The sequence below is a fragment of the Acanthochromis polyacanthus genome, chromosome 20 (assembly GCF_021347895.1).
Source record: "Acanthochromis polyacanthus isolate Apoly-LR-REF ecotype Palm Island chromosome 20, KAUST_Apoly_ChrSc, whole genome shotgun sequence".
NCBI classification, from domain to species: domain Eukaryota; kingdom Metazoa; phylum Chordata; class Actinopteri; family Pomacentridae; genus Acanthochromis; species Acanthochromis polyacanthus.
This window is the reverse complement of record NC_067132.1, coordinates 16,405,318-16,424,104: the sequence shown is the minus strand read 5'-3', so window position 1 is coordinate 16,424,104 and position 18,787 is coordinate 16,405,318. Positions and strand designations below refer to the sequence as shown.

General features: G+C 41.1%; 1 protein-coding gene across 1 annotated transcript; it reads left to right on the top strand.

Annotated features, from left to right (window-relative positions):
* Nucleotides 1-657: 657 nt before the first annotated feature.
* shrprbck1r (sharpin and rbck1 related) lies at nucleotides 658-14,545 on the top strand. The gene is made up of 14 exons (XM_022189988.2): nucleotides 658-1,372; nucleotides 3,012-3,186; nucleotides 6,961-7,038; nucleotides 7,200-7,341; nucleotides 7,485-7,575; nucleotides 7,691-8,009; nucleotides 8,803-8,903; nucleotides 9,720-9,890; nucleotides 11,432-11,592; nucleotides 11,915-12,026; nucleotides 12,140-12,319; nucleotides 12,557-12,655; nucleotides 12,887-13,030; nucleotides 13,221-14,545. The coding sequence occupies exons 1-14, from the start codon at nucleotides 1,094-1,096 to the stop codon at nucleotides 13,299-13,301; spliced, it is 2,133 nt and encodes a 710-aa protein (XP_022045680.1). The 5' UTR covers nucleotides 658-1,093; the 3' UTR covers nucleotides 13,302-14,545.
* Nucleotides 14,546-18,787: the final 4,242 nt, after the last annotated feature.

Below are 18,787 nucleotides of genomic sequence, written 5' to 3'. Positions count from 1 at the left end.
CGTTGCTGGTTTTTATGTTTTTTATAGAATCTGTTTGGGCCAAGCAGTTTACTTTTGAAGTGTTTTGTTTGTTTGTTTGTTTGTTTGTTCAAATATGCATGTAGACAACAATGATTTTAACTAAATATCATGATTTTCCTCACAGGATGTCATAGATGTGCAGTTTAAGGACCATTGGAAAGGTAAAAAGCGCATTATTATTCTTGTATTATTACTACATTATTTCTGAATGATAAATGGTACAATTATAAAGATTAAAAAACGTGTATATAGAATAAAGTGATTTTCATGATGTTTATGTTTAATAAATACAATGGCTACAAGCTACACTATATACAAGTAATCTAAACTTATAGATCAATGTACTTCTGCTAAAAAAAACAGTAGAAGTTGTCAAAGTCAGGCTTTAACAGAAACATTAAGAACAGGTGACAACATAGCCACATTTATTTTTAATGGGATGCTTTGCTGCCTCTTTGTGGTCAGATATGTACATACACACACTCTGTGTGTATTACTACAAGGTTTCACTGTACTACATTGAAAGTACTGCATACAGACAGAATTAACAAAACAATCTCGAGAGAGAGGAGAATCAGAAGCTCATCTGTCATGTTTCTAATAAAAGCATTCATAAATATTACAACGGCATACGTCACCTCAAAAACAGCGCATGCGCAATACGAAATGAAAGCAAACGCACAAACATACTGAGCGATACCCGAAAGAAACTACTACAAGAAGCTTTGTGTTTGGACTAAATCGTGTCAGGATACCAGGAAGGACGCTGTTATTGATTCAAAGAGCGAACACAAATGCGGAATCTGCTATAAACGGATCTTTGGCGAAAAACAAGAAGAGAGAAGTGAAACCTCCAGCTTGGGCTCGACTTTTTGGAAGTAGCTCCAAACAGTTGTCAGACTCTACGCACTTGATTTTTGTTGACACCGAGGCTGTGAAACACCCAGCGACAACGCACAGGGTAAGAAATGTGAAAGGGAGGATTGTTAAAGGCGGATTACAAGGCGGGACAGGAGGTAAACAACCCACCGGACCCCCGTGTGTTTGTTTTCTACATGAGTCTAGCGGCAGGATGTCGCTGAGTTCGGGCGGTTGGACTCAACCCGCCGGCTACGCACCGGACCAGCCCGCCGCTCTGCCCGACCACCACTATGGGGCCTCGCAGTCGCAACTTGGCTGCCAAACAGTCCTCATGTCGGTTCGGGTGTCGGTGTGCCATTCTGGTATTCGGCCGTTGTGTCTTCCGGGAGCAGGTGATGAGTCACTCCGCCTGCAGCTCAGCATGGACCCGGGGAAATCCGGGGAATTCCGGCTGTCGCTCCAAGACAGCAGCGGGACTGGCCGGAGTGTGGTGAGTTCACGGCCGTGGGACGGTGGTGGTGCTGTTGTGGTTCGGGTTTTGACTGGAGAACATCTTGTTTAAAGAAGATAAGCACTGAAGAATGACTCTTATTTCAACATATGACTTCACAGTTCAGTGCAAAGATTTCTGGCAGCCCAAAATATCAACTAAACTTAGTTGTAACGAGAGCCACGTAAAGTAGAGCAATGCGGATTTTCTGGCTTCAGACCAAGGCTAGATGGACCAAGAAAGCCCCTACTGACCCGTTTGGTTCTCACACTTTCAGTGCCTTAGGGTATGCTGTGTGATACTTTAATTAAATGTATGCAATGTGCAACATAACCTTTCAAAACACTGATACAGGACCCAAACAAATCCCCAGATTGTGACCTAGCAATGTTTGAACTACTGTGTGACAAAGCAAATCTGAGCATGACCTTTTATCACAGGCTGACTAATGTTTGACTGTTTTTTACAGGCCTGAAGAAGTAGAACTATCCAGTATTTCACAAAAAATAGTAAGGAGACCAAGTACCAAAGATAATATGTATCATCAGATATGGCAATAATGCAATTCGGCTGCAGAAAATAACAAAATTTGATGTTGATAAGTTGTTTTTTCTTCTTTTGTATTCCATTAGAACCCCTCAGTTTTAGTTTTTGAGCCTTTTAAGGGTCCCTGACCTTTAGACAAGGTCAGGCTGCTCTGTTTGCAAGCAGCCGTCCTCCTGAGATGTGTGATGATGTGTCCCTGAACTGTGAACTTCCTGAAATCAGCTGCTCTTTGAATACTGGTCAAACCTGACACTTACATGGGAAAGTTACATATAGTGGCTACATTTTTGTCAGTTACTGCTTTTTTAAAATTAATACTCCAGTCCTGCACTAAATTTTTGTGCATGAAGTTTTTATTGTTTTGTTTTTGTTGAAGCTGTAAATTTTGGAGGCTGTCGTTTGTGGTATTGCTGAATTGTACGCTAAAATGTGTTTCTAGTATTTTAATCTATTCTTATTGTACAGTAAATGGGACGGGAAATATTAGCAAATATTGACAGATATTTTTGTTTTGATGTTTGAGATGTTCTTAGACACGTTTTAACAGTGGCTTTACATAAGTTTGTTACAGAGAGTGTTAAAATCGCATTTTCTTAATTATGGTCAGATCTGACACTTAATGTGAAATTTACTTACAGTGGCTGCATTTTTGTCAGTCACTGCCTTTTAAAATTAAATTTGCAATCATTCTCAGTGTATTAGACTCATTGTAATATTTCAGTCGTGCACTAAATTCTCTATTCATGACGTTTTTATTGTTTTGTTTTTGTTAAAGCTGTGCATTTTGGAGGCTGTAGTTTGTGGTGTTTCTGAATTGTATTGCCACACACTAAAATGTGTTTAAAATTCTTAGTCTACTCTTATTATGGAGTAAATAGGATAAAAAATATTAGCAAATATAATTGTTTTAATGATCAAAATGTTCTTAGTGACATGTTTGAACAGTGGATCTCTGCTAGTTTGTTACAGCAAGTGTTAAAACTGCATTTTCCTACATGCCATCATGAATAGGCTAGCTTATGATTGATTTATTCCCCCACTTCTTCCTAAAAACATCTCCTCTCAGTCTTGCTCACTCTTTCTCATTTTCCAGACCGTCACTGAGTTTGATCTGAGGAACGTAAACTATGAAGTGAAGTCGCCAACGTGCCACGAGCTGAGTCTGGTGGCTCCTCCACACGACAGGATCAGCTTCAACTTCCGCTGTGAGCAGGAGGCCCAGGAGTGGGCTACTGTGGTCATGTCATCGTTGAGAGAAGCACACAGAGGTCAGTCATCTCTCTTTGTAAAATGCTCTCTGTTTGTTTGTATGCGTTTTGTTTTTTGTAAGATATTTCGTTTCAAACCAACATCAGATGTTCTAGGCCAATTCAGTTTTGTAAGCCAAAGCCTAAAGTGGTGTAAATCATTCACCATGCGATGTATTAAGCTATTTGTTTGAGCAAAAGAGCCTTTTACTGCACCGTTTACTGGCTGTTGACATCACTACCGTCAACATCGACCACTGTAACTAAGCGTCATATTTTGGCTTCAGAGGAAAAGTCAATGATCTGGTTTGTGCATGCTTACATAATACGTCCTTGTTTACCCTTCCACGTGTTCTCTGTGTGAATGATTGTCTTCATAAACTAAGCCAATACTGAGCGCATTGTAGAATGGAAAATAATGTTGATTCTTCATGATAGTTTTGGGCTAATGTTTGCAAAGATATACAGAGCTGTGCTAAAGTTTAAGGCTCTCAGAGTTAAGTGAGAATATTTTAAAATTAATGCCATGAATAGGTTTTATTAATCAGTCAACTTCATACAACGTCAAGTAAATGGAGCAAATCCATATACACTTGCACATTTCCTCTGTGAGTTTAGAGTGAAATCCCAGATTGACCTAATAATGTTGAGATCTGTTCGATTCCCAGCTGGCTGGACTTTTGTTTCATGCAATTTCCCTGCTTTTTGCTTTTTTATTTTTACATCTTCTGTCAACCTGCACTGCACTATTACTGTCTTAATAAGGGCAAAAGCGTTTTTGATAAGACTCATCTTGCCATATCAGTGTTTTTATAATTTCCTGCAGTATTCCTTGTGATAGTCATGCTTCTGATGGTATCTCATAAAGTAAATCTCCATCACATATTTTATTTCTATTGCATGGTAATTATTGAACAGAACATGACCTTAAAAGTGATGCTGCAAATCAATTCGCAATATGTGTTAGAAAAAGTGGAGTTAGATATTTCTGAAATAGTTCTGCCCAAATCGAATCGTTTTCTAAGAAGTGCAGTGTTTTTGTGCGACTCTTATACACACAGACTTGCATAACGAGTGTGGAAGTGATGGTGTGACATACAAATCAGTCCTGAGGCAGCAGGCACAGGAGCCTTTCTGTCGACCGATCTCATTTTTAACACTTTCTAAGTGAAGACAAAGTGTCAGAACTTAGCAGTTACTTTCTCTGTAGTTCTGGTCTCACTTAAATCTGTACTCTGCCCTGCTTCCTCTGTGAACTCGACTTACACAAGCAGCATGATAAAGTTTTGGACACAAGATGGGGGTTAAATTGAGCTGGAGCCCTGCTGGAGCTCACCTCCATCTCTTTCAGTGTTACCACCTCACATGTTAATGTAGCTCTTGAAATATGATTTCAGGCAGCTGAGCAAGCTAATGTAGAAAGTCGACTTCTTTTCTTTAAGTTATTATCCCCCGCCTCCACGAAGTGGAAAAGGGGGATATAGGTTTGGCCTCTGTCCGTCTGTCCGTCCGTGCGTCCGTCCGAGATGAAGGGGACCGCTTTACTTGGAAACTATTACAGCTAGGATTACGAAATTTAGTGTGTAGCTTCACACCATGGACACCTTGATCGAGTTCGAAAATGAGACCTGTGCGATAATATTTAACAGAGTTATGGCCCTTTATCACTATTTTGGATATAGACTCATAGACATCACGTGGCGGGGCATATTGATGACCATGTCATGCACTGTTTTCCAAACGCTACTGCTTCGCCATACTTTCCCCTTGCAGACTTCATTTTAGTCTTATAAAAAGCCCCAACTCTCTACTTTTCAGGCATGTACATATTGTGACGGTGGGATTTATGGTTTTCCATACCGGAGCCTCCAAAAACCCAGAGGTTGAGCAAAAAATCCCATGTTAGAGCATGTGCTCCTCTGGTGCTAGAGTGTGGAGAGGGACAAAATCTGTCCGTTTTTTTTTTTAACTTAAATCGCCATCCTGGCCAAACGGTACATACTACAAGGACAATCCTTTCACAGACTATAGTAAAGACTCTCTACATTCATATGAGTCCGATATTGTTCACCTGGCACATTGTTACGTCACGCGCCAGCCCTTAATTGACGTGGGAACCTGAATCGCCCTCCATAAGGCTCAATGCAAATTTCGCCCTTGTGCTGCTTCACACACAGCGATTTTAAAACTGCCGTTTCTCGGTCATTTTTCACTCTACAGCAACATTAAACATATCGACCTCTTCCGTGACTCATCCTGCCACTCACCATCCAGTTACTTTTGAGCTAGCATTCACGGTTAGCCCGTAATTAGCGACAGAACACGACTGCAGCTGACAAGCTGTAAACTGCTGTAGGGGCGGCACTAGGTTTTCAGGACAGGGGGGGCTTAGCCCCCAGGAGATGCACACAATGTGAGTGAACATTTAATTTTACAGCTAACAATTTAGTGTGTAGCTTCACACCATGGACACCTTGATCAAGTTTGAAAATGAGACCTGTGCGATAATATTTAACAGAGTTATGGCCCTTTATCACTATTTTAGATGTAGACTCATAGACATCACATGTGGCGGGGGATATTGATGACCATGTCATCTTGTTTAACAGCTGTAGCAACACTCAGCAGTATGATCCACACTGTTTCCAAACTGAGAGGGGCTGTGGGCAGTTTACAGAGGTGGTGCAGCAATGGTCACTCATTTTCTTACTTTTCTTCATGATTATTTTTTGCCACTTGCATGTATTAGAAAAAAAAACAACAGCAAGGAAAAAATGGGTAAAGGCATGTCATTAAGGTTTAGCTGACTGGGAATCAAACCCAGGCTTACTGCTGCCTGCATTTGTGTCCACATATGTACTCTAACCTCTCAACTGTTGGGTTGCCAATGTGACCTCATGAATTATTTGCATCTTCTGAAGTATCATTGTGATTTTCTGTAGAACAGAACACTGTTTCTAAGTAAAACTATGACAAATAACGAGGTCATGCTCAGAATGAATCAGCCCCATCAAAGCTTTCACTACAGTTCTATTTTCGTCAAAAATTCAAATATTGTTTCCGTAATGTTTTCCGTTGAAGCATTACTGCACGCAGGAAGTTATCTGATTACTGAGGCATTTAAGAAATGAGGCAGCAGACAGTCTAATAATGAAAACACAATTTTTGTACAACAGTGGTTCCTGAACCATTTCATTACATGCAGAAAAAAAAGTTGTTTTACAGAGGTGATAGTTTTTTCATCAAAGTCATCTTAATGTTGCTTTTTCCAAATTCCTAAAAGGTTCAGGAAGTGCACACACACAAATAAAACTAAAAATTCTTCTTAGTGGTGTCTGTCTGATTAGATAATAAGATTTATTGTGACTTAGGAATTTTTTTAATGCAATGGAGGCTAAAACAGTATTTTTTTCCCTGGACAAATTCACGTTCACAGAGCACAATTTTCATACTTTGTACAGACTAAGTCATCTCTATTTCTACTCCCTGGATATAGACTTCACAAATCCCAAAGTATTTGAACATAGATGCACTAAGATCACTGACAGCACCCACTGTCTCAAAAAGAGGACTAAAACCACGCACAGCACAGTGGAAACATTGACCTTCTTGTTAACTGTGTGGGTGTGACCGTTAAGACACAACATAGTTCAATATAAAATGTATCATTCTTATGTTAGATCAGAAAATGTCTTTTGTCTTGTGTGTGTCTTGAATGTTTTGTTTGTCTCTTTCTTTGCTTTTTTTTTCAAAATCTATGGTTTTACTCTTTTTTAACTTGTTTTTGTCTGGCAGTTGCCCCTCAGGATAATGGTCCACAGAACCCCCTCGACATTCTCCATCGGCAGAACACCTTGACTTTGCAACGGACAGGTGTGGGAAAGAGACATTTCTCTCTGATTACATCAATATCTCAGTTGTCGTGTCCCATGACAGTCATTTCAAAGTGTATCTTATTTTCGTCATTCATTCAGTCATTCACTGATTGGCCATTTGCACACTTCCTGTTTACTGTCTGTCTTTTTAATCTATAGAGGACACTTGCATAGAGCTAACCAGAGCCATAGAGGCAGGCGACTTGCAGTCTGCTTCAGTCTTTGCTGCTGCCCTCGCCCGTCAACATGTGGCTTTAAAGATCCAGCCCTCCTCCAATGACTTTGAAGACACTGAAATCAAGTAGGAGCATGATTATTCATTATGATTTTGACACTTTAAACACAAAGCTCAGTCAACTTTCAATCATTTTGTGTGCAAGAGTTAAAAAATTTAAGCATTTGTTGAGATCTAATTTGGACTGATATCTTGTGTTTCATTTTCAGTTTGACTGTTGTAGTGGAGGATTCCTCCTCATCCTGTTGTGTCACTGTGAAAGTTTTCCCACATATGACTACTGCTTCACTGAAACAGCAGGTTCATTTTTATAAAAATGTCATTTTTCCTCTTCCTGCATTTCTTAATCTGCCTCATCATTGACATTTCTTGTTTTCTCCGTCATTCTCACTTGTTTACTTTCTTTTGTTTTCAGATGTTTCTTGAATATGGCTTTCACCCACGGGTGCAGCGCTGGGTGATTGGCCAGTGCCTGTGCACTGACCAGCGGTCTCTCGCCTCGTATGGCGTTCGTCAAAATGGTGACACAGCTTTCTTGTACCTCTTATCAGCCCGCCATGCTCGCTTGACCCTCCAAGCCCTCCAGCAGGATCAGGAGAGCGCTCTCCTCCTTAATCCTCCATCTCTGTCTCAAAACCCCCCGCTCACTGCTACCTCCACTAATGGACCCTCATCTCAGGACTGGAGGCCGTACACCACTCTTCCTTCTCGACTCCGTGCCAGCAGCAACACTGGTGAGAAAGGCATTAATGTGGGTTATTCACAGTTAATTATGTCAAAACTGAATGGCTGAATTCTGTGAATCGTTGCTACACCTTTACATTTAGTGCAGTAACAAATAGATATGATACAGCTGGTGTCAAACAAATGGTAACACCTTTGTCATAAAAAAAGGTTTTTTAACATTTTTGGAATGACTCAGCAAACATTTGCATGACCTAGTTAGTGCATCTGTATAGCGCAGAACAACAGCTGTGCTATACACTGTTGTTGGCAAGAAAACCTGTGACATGAGACAGAACAAGACCAGAAGATTTCTTTGAACTGCAAACCCCAGTGAATTGACAACATAAAAAATGTGATCCGTTGCATTATAACCCATATGTTAGCCTAGCATGACCTCATAACACCAAGACTGACTGTAATGTGATCACTGCCACTGCAAAATACACTGTAAGGCTGTGTTTACTTATTTGTGTTGTCCCTGCCCAGGAAGTGAAAATATGATGATATGAGAAATGGAAAAAGTAATAATGACCCTAATTAGATGTACTTAGCTGTGAAAAAAAGTAATGTCAAAACTTCATCCACATATTTTAAGTCCTTGTTCTGTACAGCATGACATATTACATTAGATAATACAGTGTCACTTATATGATAACAGCGTTCAGAAGAAAACAAAGTCATTGGATCAGGCAGTGGTATCTTCTGACAAAGAGTAGTTTATGTGCAACCATTCACACACAAGCTTAATGTGCAGACACAAATTTGACAGTGATTGTATTTTTTCCCCCATAAATACGTCAGGTGGGTCAGAGAGACAAAACATCAATGAGATCAGAGACCTCATCAACCTAGAAATGCCTCAGCTCAGTGAGGCACTGAGCCCCAACACAAGCTCCACCACGGTAATGCACAGGAACACATCTGGTTGTATTGTAATTATAGTATGCTTCTTTAATCACACAAATATGGCATTAGATAAACCATACGTTGCATGTAGGGCCGGCCTGAATAGTGGTTTCTGGCCTCCGAATATTCGGGCCCTATTAAAGACGAATATATGGATATTCGTTCCACCCCGTAACGTCCGACCGGGGGGTGCGCGCGCGGCGGCGGAGACGGCCCGAATATTCGGATCCGTTCGTCTGGTCTCCCAGGTCCACATTTTGCCCGCGTTTAGTCTTTAGTTAAACTGAAGAATTCCCAAACACCGGTCTTCAGCATCTTGTCTTGTGTTTATGCAACGAAGTGAAGCGTGACTTCAGAGTCGGCAGCCACCCGGCCATTCGGGTGGTGTTTACAAACAAGAATGGAGGAGCCGAAATGAGCCGAAGAACACGGCGGGATGAACCGAAATGAGCCGAAGGCGCAGGGAAGAGACGAGCTCCGAATATTTTCGTCTGGGGGGAGGAGGGGCTGATCACATCGACATATGTGTATATGTTATAGACATATGTGTATATGTTTATGTGATCACAGGACGAGATGAGCCGATGTGGGCCGAAGGCGGAGGGAAGACAGTAACGCTGCATATTCTTTCCGCCCGGTGACGTCCGCCAAAATTAATATCCGGATAGTGCCGTAGCGAACAAATATTCGAATATTCGGGATATTCGGGTCCAGCCCTCGTTGCATGTAACACTGTTGATCATATATTTAATAAAGATAAATTGCTGTGTTTAGTAGAATGTAAAGAATAAAACTACTAATCTATGTTTCAGGGTTGGTCGTGCCCCTCATGCACCTACATTAATAAACCGACACGGCCGGGCTGTGAGATCTGCAGTACAAACCGTCCTGAAAACTACGTTATCCCAGGTGGATACCGCCCTGATGCACTGGAGCTCAGACGAATCCAGCAGGAGAAGGAAGCTATCAGACAGTACCAGCAGGTACTTATAAAAATGCACTCACACCTGAGCCACTGAGCACAGTCATAGTCTTGCATGTAGGTTTGGACAAGCTGCTTGCTGGTGTCGACACAGCGGACCGTAAATTGGTACGTGGTGTCATGATTTTATTTCCGACTGCACCGAAAACTCTGCCGTGCTCGTCTCCTTCTGTGGAGGCTACTGCACTACTTGATGAGTAAAAGAGGCCCTGAGAGGTTATTTGATACAGACAACAGTGCTGTTACCACAATACTGAGAAATGCAGCTAAACGTGTAACACTACTACCAGTGATGTTGTTTTACCTGCACATACTTAGAATACAGTGTTAACTTGACGGGCCTCACAAGCACTTTGCTCCATTAAACAATGAGCAGTGCTTCCCATTTAGTGGTAACCATACAGAAGGATAACAGTGAATCTGATCTGGGGCAAATGCTTGTATTTAGTTTCCAAAAAAAGGTATAAGACTGCACATGATTTCAATAAGATGGAAGTATGGAATTCATTCAAAGCTGACTTTTGATTTGAAGCTTTCAGGCTCTCTCAGGTTGACTCTCTTCTCTTCTGTCTCTGTTTTTTTGAAGGAGAAAGGGAGAAGAGAGCTGCTGAGGAGTGCTGGGCTTCAAAACTCACTCCTGTATAACCTGGACCAGGACTACTGAACATACACTGACATGGGCATACATGCACTCCATGTTTATTTATGCCCTATTCTTAGAAAGTTTTACCATAAAGCACTGTTTTCATTGCAGTCTCCAGACAGTCACATAAGAAATGATCATGCACAAAGCCAGTTGATATGCAAATCTACACAGCTGTTTTGAAAGCATCATTTTCTGTTATTTCTTTCCTGAACTTGACTGCAATTAAACAAGCTTGTTTGAGGTGAACTGTTACCCTTGAAGGCTATTTAAGCCTTACCTCCTCCTACTATTGGTGTGAAACAATACAGGTGGTGGGGCAGGTGCATCTCCAGCTCCAAGGTTTTGCATGTTCATGAGATCCTAAAGGAGACAACCTGCATGGGAACAAAAGATTTCACATTTTCTGAAAATGTGCCAATGTTGATCTGATGAAAAATTAAATCCAACTGATTATGCTGATATTGAGTTTTTTTTAAAAAATCTGTCACATTTTGACTATGGTAATATACTGTATATTGGTCAGGGTTGAGTTAGAAGGCTATAAAAGACTTTTCCACATTTTCGACATCCAGACAGATAATCACAGTCACTGCAGACTTTGAACATCGAGTGGCTTTTTGATAAACTCCATGAGAGCAGAGTTGGCCACGAAACTGAATGTATTAGTTGTTAATTTTGCACTGTAATTGTATATACTCTGTGAAATGGATAAAATAAAACATTTTTCACACTGTGTGAGTCTGCATGTGTGTGTGTACCTTTATATGAGGAAGAAAAATTGTAAATGCTACCTTTAATACTTGACTTTGTGTGTTTTGACGGTTAATGTACCTCTTTTAACAAACCTGGAAGAAATTAGTTTAGAAAACATGTCTGTAACCCCTCCCTCCTCCTAGGCAAGGGAAGAGGAGCGAAGGGAGAACTTTGCCCGGCTGGTGATGATGGATGGTCAAGATCTGGTGCCAAACCCTGAGCCTGTGGACTGTAGGATCTGCTATGTGGACCTACAGCCAGGAGAGGGCGTCCTGCTGAGGGAGTGTCTCCACTGTTTCTGCAAGTAAGATACGAGGACATCCTTTCCAATTTTACTGTTCCTCAAAACTAAAAACACGCTATTTCAGATCTTTTACTCATTTATATCTGCTTTGTTGTATATTTAGACTCGCTCATTTTGCATATTATTGCTATGATTTACAACAAAAACAAGTTTTTTTGAATTTGAAGACACTTTTTGACTTGTACTATTTGCCTTTACTTGAATGTTCCTGTCAAAAAATACATTAACGGAGGAGGGAAGAGGGATAGTTTTGATTGCTTGATTTTTTTTCATGTGATGAATTACCTTGGATGTTTTTTTTTCCGTGTCTGTGTCCACCTAGGGAGTGCTTACGCTCAGTCATCATGATGAGTGAGGAGCCTGAGGTGTCCTGTCCCTACAGAGATGACACTTACTCCTGTGCCCGCTCCCTGCAGGAGAGGGAGATCAGAGCAGTCAGTTACACCAGCAAACATCTTAGAGATTCCTGGTTAAGATGCAGCACATTTCCGAGCAGAATATTATCAGTTATTTTAAACGTCGATTTCTTTCCCCGTCTCCTCTACAGCTGGTGCCAGCAGAGGACTATGAGCGCTGGCTGCAGAGAGGACTTTCAGTTGCAGAGTCTCGGTGTGAGGGCAGCTATCATTGTGCAACTCCAGATTGTCTGGGTTGGTGTGTGTACGAGGATACCGTCAATGTCTTCCACTGTCCTGTCTGTAGGAAACACAACTGCCTAATTTGCAAGGTATGAAATGAAATATACAAAGTAAATACATGTATAAATGATGTTGGAGTTCTCAAAGTGAAAACACAAAATTATGTTTTATATGAAACATGCATAAAGTAATCTCCTTTTGAAAGAAGCAGTGAAATGTCACATCTGATAGTAGTCACATTTCTTGTCTCAGGCTGACTGAGATTACAGGCACTCTTAAGTTTTCACGTCTTTTCTGTCCCTGTTACTGTTTTTCTTTCTCGTCAGTCTATTCATGAGGGAATGAACTGTAAGCAATACCAGGATGATCTAGCAGCCCGCGCTATAAATGACTCTGCTGCGAGAAGGACAACGCATCTGCTAAAGGTTAGCGTATGTATGTACTGTATGTGTGTACTGAAAGAGAGCTCTTTGAAGCCATATTCTGTTTTTGGACCTGCTCTTGAATGTTATGTAATAGAACAATGCATTTGTAACTGCGCCGATAAGCAGTGCTTAAACAGATGAATGGTTTTGTGTTCCATATGCTTACAGAGCGAACTGGCATCTGCTGCGTTCTCTCATCTAATATTCACTCGTTTTCTGTGTCACAAACAGACTCTTGTGCAGTCAGGGGAGGCCATGCACTGTCCCCAGTGTGGCATCATTGTGCAGAAGAGGGATGGATGCGATTGGCTGCGCTGCACTGTCTGTCACACTGAGATCTGTTGGGTAACCAGAGGGCCTCGCTGGGGGCCTCGGGTAAGAAATCTTTCCTCTCTACGCTCAATGGATATTTTCCCTCTGATTTCTTACCTTAACTCCTCCAATATCTGGATTTGTAAGCCATAAATCCAAAAGACTGACTGTCCATATAGAAAGGGTACAAATCATACTTTTCCCCCAAAATGTCCTTATCAAGTCCCCAACTCTTATTCTGTTCCTTTTAAAGGGTCCTGGAGACACGAGTGGAGGATGTCGGTGCAATGTCAACAATCAGAAATGTCATCCTAAATGCCAAAATTGCCACTAAAAGGATCAAAAATGGTCAGACTGCAACAGGGAATACCTGAACTTGAAATAAACCGTTATATTAGTAATTGGGATAGGAGGAATGAGACTTACAATTAACACATATTTTGACATTGAATGCATACCTTGTCTTATAACTGGAGACATTCACAGTTTACTTTCAGCAAATTTCTAACCACCACTTGTCTCCCTTTTCACTGAAATCAGAATAACAGAAATAGTGTGTGTCTGATTTAGATCTGACTCTTGCAAACAAGGAAATGTGGTTTGTGTGACTGAAAACAAGTCAACATTCAGTTCAAACCGAATTCCCACAACTGGCTGTAAGGACGGTAAGTTTGGTTAGAAGTATGCAGGAAAAAAATATCAACTTTGAATGCGTTTGGTGCCTTTTTAAAGTGTTTGCACTGCAGATGTAGCAATACAGGTGTGCTATGTTCTGTTCTCGGTTGTCACATACCTGGATGCATTGCATTAGACTGAAGTGACCTTATTCTTGTGCACAAAAGCTGTAACAGGGTGTTTGAAGTTTTCTGGGAAATGTGACAAAACTCTTCTTGTCGTCTTGATATGCATTTATTTTGCATAGAAATAGATCGATTAAGTTTATGGAGGTATATATACAGTATATAGTAGCATATTTTTGTGCGTCTGTGTGATAGTTGGACTCCGTGTGTGCCTTTTCAGCAAAGAGATTTGAGAGGAAATTAATGTGTCTGATTGTTGTTTAAACATTTGAGAGGAAGCAGCCTGTTTGTTCTGTTAATCACTCACGTGCTTCTGTATTTGATGAGAAGTGCAGGTATTACTGAGGCAGTGTTTTTATTGTATGATGACATGACCAACAAATGACAAAGTGTGTTGATTAATAGTCAAATATTCATTGCACTCAGTGAATATTCTCCTGAAGAGGAAGCACAAGTAAACACCTTTTGTCGATAAGCTCATATTCCCCTTAAGCAGGTCGCATATAATAAGATGCATATTGTCCAGCACACTTAGCAGCTGTTTAACTGTATGTGACAGCTTTGTATCTGTGGAAATATTTGGATAATTTTCTAATGCATGTATGCATGACTGCACTCTCTGTTCTCGAGAAAAACATAAGTCTGACTCCTTAACTACACTACTGCCCAGAACTGACAGGCCACGAACACTTCCTCACTGTTACTTGTGTTTAAATGTCAGCACTGTTTTGCTGATAGATTGTTGTGCCTTAATTATAAATAAATACTCACAGACTTATTTCTGCGTGTTTTAATTGACTGAACAGCTGCTGTTATCGTGTCTTCCTTTCTGAAAATGACAATGGTAATGGGCAGCCTGTCCTCAAACCAAAAACGACCACATAGGTCGTCTGTACACGCCCAACCAAGTGTTTTGTTTTGACTATGCGACCTGGCGGTTGAGTAAATATCGACACTCCGGTGTCGCAGGTGAAACGTCACCATGAAACAAACTTTTATCTAACACTATCCCTATCCCTATCCCTTTCCCTCACCCTAACCCTAACCCTAACCCTAAACCCGTGCTGGGAAAGTGAGGAAAAAGCCGTTTCGCGAGGGAAAAGCCGTTTCTCGAATTAAATCCCGTAATTCGTTCCTTTTCCCCGTATGATCGTATGAATTTGAGGACATGTTGGTAATGGGATGAGTGTAGTCAGGTTTGCAGCTGCTAATGAGAATGCTAATGTCCTCTCTATATTTTCTAGGAATTTTGTAGTTTGATAAAAATGAGGAAAAGTTTATAGTAAAATAAATGCACACATTTGGTAGCTGGCTGATTTCTTCATTCATCTTAGTTTGGTAAACAGCTGATCTTTGCTCCACCAGAGTTGTTGTTGGGGACATGGAGTGATTGTGAAAATGCCTTTAGACCTTCAAGTTGGACAATAATATTTAACTATTAAATTTCATTGCATTAAATATAAAAATCCTAATAATACAACTAGTGGTTTTTTTTTAATTGTCAGTTGTATGCATTAAATATAAAATCAAACACTGGTAGGGAACAAATAAGGTTTCAATAATTATTTGTTTAAATGAAATTTACTGATTAGTTAAAGGGGAACTTCGTTTTTTTTCAACCTGGGGTCTGTTTTCATATGTCATTTCATACATGTGAGTGATGGAGAAATGAATTTTCGACATAGCTCCAGTATTTAGGCAGGCAGGCAGCTTAGCAGCTCAGCTAGCAGCTCAGCTAGTGAAAAGTATGGGGCAACTTGAACCCCCCGCGTCAAAGTCTGCCCTAACGTGCTTTTTTCCCCACACTTACCACCTCGGATAGTCTCAATGAGTGTCCCACAACATACTAGAGATGAGAAGTGAACGAAAACCTCCACATTACCTGGCAATCGCTCTTTGTTGTGGTCTGTATCCAAATCTCAGGACGCTAGAAAGCAAATCTTGTTCCGAAATCGCGCGATTTCGGAACGAGATTTGCTTTCTAGCGTCCTGAGATTTGGATACAGACCAGGGCTTTTTAGCCAGTTTCAGCTGCATTGGTGTTCATAAAATTAACAACAGGTGCACTAGAGGGGTAACAATGAGACAACTCCCAAAACAGGAATGAGTTTACAGGTGAAGGCCACTGACATTTTTTTCCTTCCTAATGTTTTTTGACTGTTTTTCACAAGTTTTGCATTTGGCTAGGGTAAGTGTCACTTCTGGTAGGATGAGGCGATACCTGGACCCTACAGAGGTTCCACAGACAGTCCAACTCCTCCAGGATGGCACATCAATGCGTGCCATTGCCAGAAGGTTTGCTGTGTCTCCCAGCACATTCTCAAGCGCATGGAGGAGATTCCAGGAGACCGGCAGTTAGTCTGGGAGAGCTTGACAGGGCTGTCGAAGGTCCTCAACCAATCAGCAGGACAGGTATCTGCTGCTTTGTGCAAGGAGGAACAGGATGAGCACTGCAATAGCTCTACAAAATGACCTCCAGCAGACCACTGGTGTGAATGTCTCTGATTAAACAATCAGAAAGAGATGTAATGAGAATGGTCTGGAGAAGCCATGGAGAACGTTATGCTGCCTGTAACATTGTTCAGCATGACCGGTTTGGTGGTGGGTCAGTGATGGTGTGGGGAGGCATATCCATGGAGGGACGCACAGACCTCTACAGGCTGGACAATGGCATTCTGACTGCCTTTAGGTATCAGGATTAAATCCTTGGATCCATTGTCAGACCCTACATTGGTGCAGTGGTCCTGGATTCCTTCTGGTGCACGACAATGCCCAGTCTTATGTGGTGAGAGAACTCATGCAGTTCCTGGAGGATGAAGGAACGGATACCATTAGCTGGCCCCCATGCTCACCTGACCTGAATCCAATAGAATACATTTGGAACATTATGTTTTGTTCCATCCAACACCATCAGGTTGCTCCTCAGACTGTCCAGGAGCTCAGCAATGCCCTGGTCGAGTTCTGGGAGGAGATACCCCAGGACACCATCTGTCGTCTCATTCAGAGCTTGTCCCGGCATCGTCAGTCATGCATACAAGCACATAGAGGCCATACAAACTACTGAATACCATTTTGAGTTACTACCAAGGAATTTCAGCAAGATGGACTAGCCTGCCACATCAGTTTTTCACTTTGATTTTGGGGTGTCTTGAATTTTGCCCTCCTGGGGGGTTGATAATTTTCATTCCCATCAAACAATGTGGCACTTTTCATTCCGAACACATTAACCAGTCCATATCAATGTATATATCCAGTTTGTTTTTCCCCCGTATTGAAATATGATGTATTTTCAAAGTGTTCCTTTAATTTTTTTGAGCAGTGTACAAACTTAATATTCAGTCCAAGGAAACTGGAAACTGCAGAGCGACAGAAGAACCAACAATATCTCCCGTTTTCTCCTTTAATGAGTCGACTCTTCTGGTGCTTTCAGACTAAAGAACTACAGACTCTTCACAACCTGCTCAAACTCTTCGTACAGGACCTCACCACACGGGTCAAGAAGGTTTCCTTCTCATTTCTACTCGAAGCCTCACCTCAAACTGCTGACAAATGTTTCTGCTGCTCCAAAATCTGGTCTCCAGAGCTTCCTAAAAACTCTCAAAGTCTCTTCTGCTGCAGGTTGCTTTGTAGAACTGTTCCAGAAAACCTCACTAAACCACATGGAGGGGCCTCAAGATAGTCGTCCAAATGAAACCGTACAAAAACCAAACTAGCACAACCCAAACGCCAAAGTCTCCTGCAGCCTACCAGAGAACCTCTTTAAACAGAGAATCAGGACAGGAACTCTTACCTTCTAGACAACAAACATTGGTTCATAAACAAGAATACAGAATGTGTCTGACTAAAAACCTCTAAAGACTCACTACAGCCAAGATAAAGACACAACTCAGCTGCACCAAATCCACTAATCACTGCACACATTAGCACCATGTGCTAACTGTGACTAAAGAACCACATTTACCAAGACAACTATCCAGTACAAAGCCCTAAAACTCACCAAAAAACACATTAAAGAGGATTTTACTGCTGGAAGCTGCAAGCCAACGCCTAAAGAACAAACTAAATCAATGGAGACAAACTCGGATCGGTGAAAAGAAGCAGAGAAAATGTTTGACTGCAGACATAAAGCAGGAAGACACTGAGCTGCTCAGGTGTTCCTGATAACACCAAGCAGCCACCTAGACAGCTACTAGGAACACAACTTACTGGAAGTCCAGAGGGCTGGCTTAGTGAAGTAAATTTCGCTTAAATTTGAAGCAGAAAGTTAACAAAGAAAGTTGAAAACCACCTTCTGATACCTGAAATCTCTGAGTTTTCACACATAAAATGCCCGAACATGTCAAACTGGTTTCATAGTAAAACCGTCATTGTAAAAACATCATAGTATAGTGTGTCGTTCAAAAAACATTACGACCTGGCTGTCTAGTGTCGCCGAGGAGCAACACGAGAACAGGACAACCGCTGGTTTCCAGGGGGTTAGGAGGCTATTTATTTGAAAGAGTAAGTTTACAACACAACATGTGAGCAGAAAAATCACAAAGTCTGTCTTTAGTTCAGCTGAAAATATTAGTTTTTGTATTTTTTATTGACCAAATTTTTCAGGAAGCAGATGAAGAATAATTAAAGCTCCCGTGTAGAAGTCCAACGTATTTTGGATCCTTGTGGAGAGTTTAATCTTAGAGTTTGTAAAGCTGTTTTTAGAGTCAGATGGATTGTTTTGACATTTAATAACCGAGTCTTGAAATAAAATTACAGTTGTGGATTTCTGTCATTTTGTCTGGACTAAACAAATAACAGCAGCATTAATCCCAAACGTCATTATGAGGAGTCTGGATTGAGGTTTCTCACTTGATAATGATCAAAACATGAAATTTAGGTTGGTTTAAAGGAATATTCCACCTTAAATCTTTGAATGTTGACCTAAAAGGATGGTTTCAGGAAGTATTCCACCTACAAGGTCCTCACACATCCACCTTAAAGGAACTTTCCACCAAAATTACCTGGACATGCACCTAAAATT